We start from the raw sequence: 11,022 nt of genomic DNA, 5'->3' as shown, positions 1-11,022 counted from the left end.
TCCACCTGTCAGCAATATGAATTGTATGAATCCATAACAAAGCCGGTGGCAACTGACACTGCTAGGTATATTAAGAATGTCCTGTTACAACTGAGACACGCTCATAAGCATGTCAACTGATGTATCCGAGTGTGTTCCTTGTTCAATCATGGGACCACTCGGGCTTTTAGTAGGGAGACTTCCGGAATAGCTGGCAGAAAATCTTCCTGACGCAGATGGTGGCATTTCTATAATATTATGTCGTCGTTTTAAATGTTCTTTTACTTGAAACTTTCTTGCGAATGCCATCGGACATTGGGTGCAAAGAAATGGTTTCTCCTTTTTGTGTATGGCAAGAACATGCTGCCTTACGGCAGCCCCAGTATATGTAACGTAATCACAAAATGGGCAGGACTTCGGCTTACGACCGTGGTGCACCAAGTTAACATGATGTGTCAAAGTGGTCTGACTAGATGTTGTAAAGTCGCAGCGCTTACATTTCTTCTCCTTAGTTCTATGATCGAGAGAGTAATGTCTACGTAGAGCTCTGGAGTTACCTCCATTGACGCCACAGTAAATACATAGCAGCGACTTATGTACCCGATTCATGTGTTCCTCTAGATCTAAGGCTTTTCCACCAACAAAACTACAAGAGTTGCAGTTGAAGTGATTATGCTCACTTCGCATGTGGTAAATCAGGCCAGTGGTAGTCAATGCAACAAAGTTACACACTTGGCAATTGATGTCCGATTTAGGAGCCTGGGACGATGATGCACCCATTTCATCTTGAAGTCCTGATTCATTTGGCTCCTGAAAAATAGTCAATGAGGAAATGCTCCGAATGTTTTGTAATGTGTCCATTGTGTACAGAAGCAAGCGTGAAACATAATGGGTCAGAGCTGATATTGGTTAAATGAAAAGCCTAGTCGTGCAAACATCATTTGATGAAGCACTAATGAAACATTCCATAGAAGGAATGGAGCTGACAACTCCTTGATAATGTACAGTAAATCTCTATTCTTTTTTCTCAGTCAGCCACTCCCGACTCTAACATAGTTTTCTGAGGTAAGGAGGAACTATCAAGTAGTTCGGCAGCGCGTTCTGGTGCATTGTCTTGAGTGGCTCCAAGTTCATCTGAGGTCACCATGGACATGCCATATCCTAATTCAGGAAATTGAGAAAATTCTGCGGGCATCTCCAGTTGGTGCCTCCGACGCATATGCTGTTTCAGCTGTGACTTCCTTGCAAATCGAGTCGCACACTGAGGGCATGGAAACGGAGTCTGCTTTTCATGAATAGCAAGTACATGTTGCTTCAAGCGATTGTCAGCGTATGCGACGTAGTCGCAATACGGACACGCACGGGGCTTGCGTCTATGGTGTTCTCGGTTCACATGGTGTGTCAGGATAGTTTTGTTGGAAGTAACAAAGCTGCATTGATGGCATTTTTTCAGCTTGGTGCCGTGATCCACAGAGTAATGTTTTCTCAGTGCACGCATATTGCCACTAGTAATTCCACAATATATACACAGCATAGACTTATGAAAGTCAGTCATGTGAATCTCCAGATCAGAGGCCTTGTTACCTATGAAATCACAGATGCTACAGTAAAACATTTTGTGTTCAAGTCGTGTGTGGTGCATAAGATTGGCGAAACTAGCGCCTTTGTATTCACACCACTTGCACTGGTGGCTGCCTTCACTCACTGCCGGCTGGCTAGCCTGAAAAGGCGAAGTCAAGGGCGGTCTTTTGGCTCGTGGTTCTATCTGGTTTGGTGCAATGGTCTAGAAAGAGAATGTTATGCATACACAACTTAAAGGTTTGTTTCTCAAATGTCCACTTTTAGGAGTCATCCTTTCTTGAAAAAAAGTCACGTCAAAAAGGGTAGACAAGTCTTATGGTTAAATAAAACATGACCAACCAATGAAGGCTGAAATATTACAATTGAGCAAAAAACAGCTCATGAAGCCAGAGCAGGAGTAAAACAACATGAGAAGCTCTGACCCAGTATGCTCACTTGCTAGCTATGACTGTTGTAAAATGCATAATAACAGGGTATGAGATGATGCAGGGCAGGAGAAAGGTAACACACAAGATTAAATGTGTTAACATAAATTAATCGCAACATCAGGCATTTAATGTCAAACTAGAGTTGTATTACATATATCAACTAAGGCAACGAACATAAACTCGAGTTGATCTACTGGTTGTGATAAACCAGAGCATGACTAGCCTCAGACTATCACAAGAATAATAACTAACCAACGGAGGAGGTTGTTGATTTTGGTTCCTGTTTATCTCATCAATGTCAGTCTCCTCCATGTGAATGAGGATGGGTTCGGGGAACTCATCCTTTACTGTTGCTCTTGGGGAATCTTCAATCAGAAGCCAGTACAAAATGATGCAAGTCCATTGTCCACTTTGTCTGATAAATAGTTACATATTAAATCCATCTCATACATTTATACTAAAGTATGGAAGTATCTCTAGTTCGCAGGAAAGAACTACATGAAATCTTGTATAGCTATAAGCTGGGTCCTTACCATTGTTCCAGCACACCCAATCTCTCTGCTATGCCAGCGTATTTGTACCCAACGTTGCTATATTACAAAATAATAAAATTATCTAGATCGGGTGCTAGATCATTATTACTAGATCAGGTGCCCTGATCTCAAGAGCACCTGGTCAATGTAGAACAAAGGACTATCACATGCTGTAGATTGGTATGTGCAACAAAAAGTCACAAAAATATCTATTATAGAATGGGGTATGGATAAGCATACATTAGTCCTGAGCTTATTGATAAACTTGGAGTTATCCTATTAATGCCACTTTCAGTGATAGATAACCAACACGGTAATAACTCTATCAAATAATCACAAAATAATCCAATAAAATATTTTTACATATATCAAACAAATTTATTACAACGCAAGCATTCGGGTATCGCAGCCTAAACACAAAATATTTATATAGCTTTCAGGTCATGGCTTTTCTTAATGTATTGCGTGTGCATATTCAGTCGAAGGCGCCTACCCGGCTCAGCTATCGTGTAGCTCAATCAGGGCAGAAACAACAAAATTTTAACTAAAATTGTGAAAGTACCCCGATTATAATCCAGATGCCTGAGTAAATCAATCGCGTAAGTGATCTGTAAGGACGCTATATGAAAACAGTTATACAATATAAACTGCACAAGGCAGCTAAACAATGTATGATTGTTGCTGTATCATTTTTGTTACAACATAGCTCTCAACATTGAAGTTACAACATCGAGTCTGGTAAGGTATATGAAAGGACCAAGAGTAAAAAATAGCTCTTGTTTTGTGCAAACCATGTTCTTCAATGGTTAGTTTAACTCATAGAAAAACTACGGTCACTGAAGCCTTCGGTTAAACAATTTGAAGTTTTCTCATCAGCTCAAGAAAACCTGGTTGGGTAGTTCCGTTTTGTTTTCTCCACCTTCAGTTGAAAAAACATCACAGAATTTTTTTAAACAAAAAAAATTACGAAAATTTTGTCGCTTCATTCGTGAAGCGACATTTGTTTTCATTCGTTTTTAGTGTAATTCCCAAGTTTCAAACCGATTGGACTACTAATTATTGAGATATCACCAAAATGCTGAGGGCATTTCGGACGAGCCCAGAAATGAAAAATGGCTGCCGACAGGAAGTTAGTTTCTATGACACACCGAAGTTCGAAGGATCAAAAATGGATGAGGCTAGAAAGTTTTTGATCAACAACAAGAGTTTGACACTGAAACTAGTTGTTTTGCAATAAAAACATACAAACTCTAGCAAATTCGATCTACTGCAATAATTATGTTTCTTCAGTTACTTCTAAAACACCATTTTTGAGAGTGTAAAAAAGGAACTATTCACTCTATTTGGTTTGTTTCATTTCTTGTTTTCTTCAAGCTTAAAGCATCAAAATACTACTCAGTTTAAAAGGAAATAGTCTATTCCAAGTACTTTCCCAGTGGATGGAACTTCTGTACCACAGTCTAGGATCATGGAACCTGCTTGTACATACAAGACTAGACGTCAATGTGTTAACCACTAATCAAACATCGCCATCAGATGGACACGCTGTAAAATTTACTTTAAAGGTTGACTTGCAGCAAAATTCACATTACAGTTATTTGGTATCAAAAGATTCACCATGTCTTACTCTGTTGTGTTGCAGGTGCGAAATACGTGGAGGTGTGATTACAAGCTCTTAAAAGCTCAAAAACGAAAAGTCGCCGTAGATTGGAATCTGTTTATTTCTCTGACGTAGTCATTACAGTTTGGTTATCGTCTTGCCACTTGATGTTCTCACGTGAATTGAAAGGCCAATAAAAAGCTCAATATAAAACTTATCGTAGCACTAGTTTATGACAAACACTTCGGGTTTTATCGCAGACCCTGTATCAAATATAGATGCTCGCTACTTTACAGTTTTGTTTCGGCATTATTCAATCGTCAAGTCGTAATCTGATCATGTGACCCAATACTTCGCAAATATTTTTTGCATCACTTTTCGATTATCACAGGTGACCAACAGGCTCGTCATGATTATCAGACAATGATATGTACTCCTTCGATATAAGGTTAAAAAGTTAAACGAATTTTTACGGTAAGTTATAAGATATAAGTGCTAAAAGTGACAGCATTACAATGACAATAAAACAGACACGTAAGAACAAGAGACATGGTTTTATTGAATGCGTGAAGTATATTTGTGAAAATATTTCGACGAATGAAGTTGCATCAAAGTGTAAACAGAAACCATCCTGTAACAACTACGTCCCATTTGAGCCGTTTTGGAAAGCGAATCCAAACTACGGCGGTCTCGTGTGGCTGCGATTAACTGTTCGTCTTTTAGCTTTTAAGAGCTTGTAATCACATTCCCACATATTTTGCACCTACAACACAACAGAGTAAGACATGGTGAATCTTATGATATCAAATAACTAATGTGACTTTTGTTGCAAGTCAACCTTTAAGGAATGAAACAAAAACTTGAGATATGAGATAGCTGAGTGCATCATGATCAGAAAACCAATCGCAGCCTCAATGCACAACATAACAGGAGTTGGGATGTGTTCATGGCCACACACTAACGCAAACACTAAGGGAATTGGAATGTGTTCATGGCCACACACAACGCAAACACTAAGGGAATTGGAATGTGTTCATGGCCACACACTAACGCAAACACTAAGGGAATTGGAATGTTTTCATGGCCACACACTAATGCGCACTCACAAGTACGTGCACGAGCCAGCGCAAAAACTAATACTTGATAACAACACTGTCATAACTTCCATCTCATGCAAATGAAGCACCCACGCCTCCAATCACGGGCAGCACACCGTGAATGTTTCACAAGCCTGCCAACAATATCGGCCATTGTACGCCTGCTGGTATGCTGGTAGCTTTGCTTAGCATAATCATTGGCATGCGTGAGCTAGCTGCCTGCCTTTGATAAGGAACAAAGGAGGTATCAATGACTGATGTGGCCAGCTGTGGAATCATAACAAACGTGATAGTGTGCATATCATAGCGAAGGTATCCGTCAGTTTATGACCTAGCTTTATACTAAAACTACCTCATGATCATATAAAGTGTAAATACCATAAGCTCTCATATCTAGTGCTACGATAGATGAATCTAGTCACACAAGTAGGGCATGCGGCATGTAGAGCATACTATGCCTAGGGCTCACTGTACATAAGACATATTGTACATAAGGCATTCTACAAGTAGGAGACTGTACATAAGGCATACTGCAAGTAGGGCATACTACAAATAGGGTATACTGTACATAAGGCATACTACAAATAGAGTATACTGTTTATAAGGCATACTACAAATAGGAGACTGTACATAAGGCATACTGTACATATGGCATAGTACAAGTAGGGCATACTGTACATAAGGTATACTGTACATAAGGCATACTACAAATAGGGCATACTGTACATAAGGCATGCTACAAATAGGGCATACTGTACATTAGAGATACACGGGCATGCTGTACACACACCCCACCTGACAGAAACAAGAACTCGTTACGATTTCTCTAATTTCACCGATTACCCTGATACCATATCTGAGGACTCAGAAGATAGATGGCGTGAAGAAGCTCAAGGAATTACCATCATCATGTTGCGTCATGATTGAGCCGGGGGTCATGTGTGATGCCTCATAAACGCTAGCATCACTCATGTCTGACTGCTCGTCCACTTTTTTCACATCTGGACAATATGGGAGCTGAGGAGTCGAAGAAACTTGGGGTCTCAATGGAAATTGTGGCGTGAGCTGAGGTTGTGGTGTAGAGCTGTGCTTGGGCTTCTCCTTCACTGGAATCGGTTTTACCAGCTTAGGTGTGGAAAACGCTGGAGCACCGGCAGATGATTGGTTGATTCTCTGAACAGTATTCTCGAGCAGCTGAGGAAGAAAACATATGAACAGATTCAAACCACCAGTGGACTAACCGGTTACCTAATAACTGTATTACAGTAATTATACATTGAGTAAAATGACTTATACATTGGGTCAGACCATGGAGAAAGCATTGGAAGTCCAGCATGACACAGTCAACTACTCACACTTTATGTCGAACACTAAAGACACTGATGGAAACAGTGTTGCAAAAGCCAGTAATGGCGTCAGCTTTGCCATGAACGCTGGGAAAAGTGCACTGTAATTATTAGACATGTGTGTAATCTCTAGTCTTAGAAATTTATTGAAACCAATTTTTATCATGATGATGGGATATAAATTGTATATTTTGGTAGCTGTATTTAATAAGTTTGTAAAACAGATTCAATTCAAAATTCTTATTATAAATTAAATTACTTTTGGGTTTTATTATAAAACACATTCTCCAATGATCTTGACAAAGCACCAGGTGAAAACATCAAGCACTCCTTAGGCCTATACGAATAACTTGACAATCACTGTTAGCGTCAACAGCAGCCTTAACACTCAGGAATTAGATTGGTACATCTCCAGCGATCTTCGACCTTATTGAATAAAATGAATCGCTTATCAATCTCTGAATCTTTAGTGGAAACATGGAAGTATTTGTCAGCGGATATCGTAATGACAACAGATTTAGCAGAACTTCAACAAGGTTTAGGCAGTCGTTCATATTTGCGAGACTAACGGAATTTTAACAAAGTCTAACGCAAGGTAAATTACTACTACGCAATACCAGCTTCTTTGTTTGCATGCTTTAGAAAATGTGTATGCAATTCCTCAAAGACCGAGTATGACGTCTGCTTAGTTTACTACAAGCGGACGCTGTGGGTGTTTTCAAGAGACATTCTTATACAAACATTGGCTCTGTGATCTTAGCTGGACATGCCTAAGTCCAGTGGCAAGGGAACCTCGCGAACTGGATACATGCCCAGTTGCAGAGATCAATTTAAGGTTGGACATCATTGATGTCGCCATTGGTCGACTTTTTCGGGAATTGAACCCCAATCTGTTCTTTTCAGATTCTCGACTACTAAATCACAGCGGCTCTCAACATTGAAAGCTAAATACCTATTATAGGCCAATATACTGATGGTATACCAATCAGATGATTGGTATAAACATAAAAATAGCAAATACCAACTATATATAACTATATAATTTTGAACACTGCATGGAATTAGCAAAATAGTTAACTGATTGACTAAATGAAATACAACGTATTCTCATATGAGTATTAGTTTGAACCCATAAAAGTTTTGATTAACGAGGCAAATATCGAAACATGACAACTTCGTAGCTTGAGGTTTGATTGAATGCTAATTTTTTCTAAATTTCAGTTTTCATGAAATTTCATTTTAAAAAATGCAGTTTTCATAGCCGTGACACGCCAATTAGCAAACTTTATATAGCAATACCGTTATCATATTTTAATCAAGTCAAAATCAATTATAGATATGCCTCCCTCAGTATGTCCTTTATGCAACAGTGTGCAACAGTGCCGTAATATACTGAGAACTACACACTTTTATACTTAAGTGCCTATTCAATACATTACATGAGCAAATGTTGCCGAAAAATGAACAATTGTTTTTTATATTTTTAGTGCATCTAAAAATGGGAGATTTTGAAACAAGTGTAGTAGAAACAAAGTAAAAATTAAACTAATAGCAAAATTTGCTGACTTTCACATTATTGCAATAGCGAAAAAATATTGGTGGCGTAAACTTACATTTATAAACAATAGCTGAATATCCTGCATTGCACCGGTAATAAAAAACAGCTTATAAACATTACCTTTGCGCTACATTGCCTGCAACTGTTTATAGGCTGTTTTTATTACCCGTGCAACGCCGGAAATTCACCTAGTGGGGCCAGTTGCTAATCATTACATGTGACGCAACTACATTATGCATATTTTAATTGATGTAGTGAATATCTTCACCATTATTGATCGGTATGCTCAGTTGAACTACTTAATAGTTCTAGATACTAATAAATAAGTAAATACATGGACTTGTGACGGTGCTCTAATAACTTGAACGCTCTGATAATTCGAACACTTTTGCTCGGTCCCTCGAAGTTGGAGTTATCCGAGTTTCACTGTATATATATTAAAAATAATATATATAGAATATTTATGTATATATAATATATATAGAATATTTATGTATATATAATATATATACATATAATATATACATGTATATATAATATATATATATATAATATATATACAAGTATATATACATGTATATAAATATTATATATATAATATTATATATAATATTTTTATATATATAAATATTATATATATAATATTGCACATATAATAAACAACCTTTGCACATATATGTGTATATAATAACATAATAATGAGGGAATTATTACATAACATATAATAATGAGGGAAAAATGAGGAATTCCTTTATATCTATAGAAATCCCTTATTTTTATATATATCTATATAATATATATAATATATACATAAGATATATGCATATAACATATATGGTGATGTAAATCACATTTAGAATTAGCGGATGTAGTTTTAACTGTAAGATAAAGAAATTAGAGTAAATGTCTGACCGAAAATACACTGTTTACTTTGCTGGCACCAAAGTAAGCAATTGGTCAGAGAATTTGGTACAGAATTGAAGGTTGGCCGAAAAAACTTTTCTACTGCAAGACACCTAAAATTTGTTTCTATAGCATGTTGCATTTATGAAACTTGAAAAAAATTTTTTCAACAAAAAATAGTTGGCAACACAAAACGTTTTCTTAAGCTGAATATTTACTTTAGCAAGCGATGATTACAGCAAATAAAAAAGTGCATGATAAAGCTCTGCCCACCTGATGATTCGCTATGTGCTCAAACATGCGCGCTTTGTTTGTAGTGGTGAAGTCACAGCGGTCACATTTCAGAGCCCACTTAATAGTCTGTTTGTAGCCCGCCTGCTGCCACTCAGAAAGCTCAAAATGTGGAGTGTCTTGAGCTGAGTGTTTCAAGCTGATATGCTCCTGGAGCAGAGTCATCAGGCACATGCACTCTACACATTTTGTGTTCTACAATAAATCAAAATCCAGTGGTGATGAAGAAAGGATTAAGCCACCATTACTCGATTCGGTCACAAAAATGTGGAACAGACCGGCTGCATAACGATTTGTTGTCTATCTGCGCTGTGAATTTTCCTAAAAATTATTTGCATTGTTTCTGTGACCCAATAACATCTAAGTCCAACTATTAAAAATGAAGACAATAGAAAATGGAATTTTCACAAACCTATGTTGATTCAATATAACACCATATTGTAACAAGCAAAAGCTTTATAGCCAATTAAAGTTGCTTAAATTGAGGCTGTTTCAAAATTTTTTTTAATATAATTTGCAAAAGGGCAATCTATATTTTGCACAACATCTTTGCACATGCTTTCACTCCCAACTTCACATGGAGTTTACACACTGCCAGGTACTATCGCAGTAAGGAAATATACATAACAATTACATAGCAAAAATGGTACCAAAATAATACTTTTAAGACTAGTGCTGCCGAAGCCACAATAAACTTGTATACCATAGTTTGCATTCAAATACTTGTTGTTTTCGGCTCTTTATGAAGACTGCAGGTAAGATATAGTGCTAGACAGCAATTATGATTTAAAAACCCCTCAATAGCAAACGAGCAAAGATAATTACTGTTACTCAAATACTTACTGCATTGCTGGAATTATCCATCCCGAACATAATATCTACAACAGATAGCGCGTATATATGAGTAATCTTTATTGTGGTAATCAATAGTCATATTTTACAACATGGTTTCCACAAGATACCACAGCAAGTAAACCAACTAAAAAGCAGTGTACAACAAAAAAGAACAATAAAAAAACTATAGTCTAACTAAAAAAACTAATGAATAGTCTAACTAATGTAATAATGTCGGAACTGAGCGCATAATATATATGCAAAAAGCAAACTTGAGGATTGATATGAGTATTGTTTAAACAAAAAAGTGGACAAATAAAAGCTCTGTGAAAATAGTTATGCATATCTATGACAACTTATGCGTACACAAGTATATGGCCTGTAAAAGGAATTTCTGCAGTAGCAACAACAGTTTTTGCAATTGGACAAGTACTTCTGCAGCAAGCAAAGCTGAGAACAGCAAAGACTTCAACTATGCAGTCATTGCTTAAAGCATGTTTTAAGTTTTACATAATAAGGACACCATGGGAGCGATTTATTTGAGATGAGAGAAATTAATACCTTTTAATAAGCTTTATGATGAATATTTAAAATAAATATCTACAAATGCTAGTCAAGTTATGCTATTACATCTGCACCAATAATAATTGCAACAATATAACTTCTGTGAAGGAAAGCATTTAGGCATATAAGCAAGTAATAGCGCGTATATTTTTATTCGTCAGATATCTTAGAAATGGCGAATACAAACAAGAAATCCTACAAAGCTTAGCGTTTACGTAGATCGGTTGGGTCTTGGGACCCTCAATTATGTTGAGGTTTTTAGGACTCTCCGAGCATCTACATAACGAGGTCAACGTATAGAATCTCTT

At 37.1% G+C, this 11,022-nt stretch overlaps 2 protein-coding genes across 3 annotated transcripts in view; both read right to left on the bottom strand.

Annotated features, from left to right (window-relative positions):
• LOC137405689 (ATP-dependent (S)-NAD(P)H-hydrate dehydratase-like) overlaps nucleotides 1-11,022 on the bottom strand; it is a 232,414-nt gene that overhangs the window by 30,948 nt on the left and 190,444 nt on the right. The gene's annotated exons all lie outside the window — the stretch shown is intronic.
• LOC137406649 (zinc finger Y-chromosomal protein 2-like) lies at nucleotides 29-10,273 on the bottom strand. 2 transcript variants are annotated; one of them, XM_068093253.1, is made up of 5 exons: nucleotides 10,160-10,273; nucleotides 9,299-9,511; nucleotides 6,121-6,412; nucleotides 2,241-2,353; nucleotides 29-789 (listed from the first exon to the last, which is right to left on the bottom strand). In XM_068093253.1, the coding sequence occupies exons 1-5, from the start codon at nucleotides 10,187-10,189 to the stop codon at nucleotides 85-87; spliced, it is 1,353 nt and encodes a 450-aa protein (XP_067949354.1). In that variant the 5' UTR covers nucleotides 10,190-10,273; the 3' UTR covers nucleotides 29-84. The 2 variants fall into 2 exon arrangements, with proteins under 2 accessions (XP_067949354.1, XP_067949353.1); XM_068093252.1 differs by lacking the exon at nucleotides 29-789 and adding an exon at nucleotides 857-1,762.

Source organism: Watersipora subatra, chromosome 10 (genome assembly GCF_963576615.1).
Source record: "Watersipora subatra chromosome 10, tzWatSuba1.1, whole genome shotgun sequence".
NCBI classification, from domain to species: domain Eukaryota; kingdom Metazoa; phylum Bryozoa; class Gymnolaemata; order Cheilostomatida; family Watersiporidae; genus Watersipora; species Watersipora subatra.
The sequence above is the reverse complement of the archived record's forward strand: the minus strand, read 5'-3'. Positions and strand labels throughout refer to the sequence as shown.

What these genes read in the sequence shown, in the direction of transcription:
- LOC137406649 (XM_068093252.1), bottom strand. Translation starts at nt 10,189, where the DNA reads ATGTTCGGGATGGATAATTCCAGCAATGCA. An exon ending in TGGATAATTCCAGCAATGCA is followed by an intron (nt 9,512 to 10,159) that starts GTAAGTATTTGA and finishes GATTTATTGTAG; the next exon opens with AACACAAAATGTGTAGAGTG. An exon ending in AGCACATAGCGAATCATCAG is followed by an intron (nt 6,413 to 9,298) that starts GTGGGCAGAGCT and finishes TTTCTTCCTCAG; the next exon opens with CTGCTCGAGAATACTGTTCA.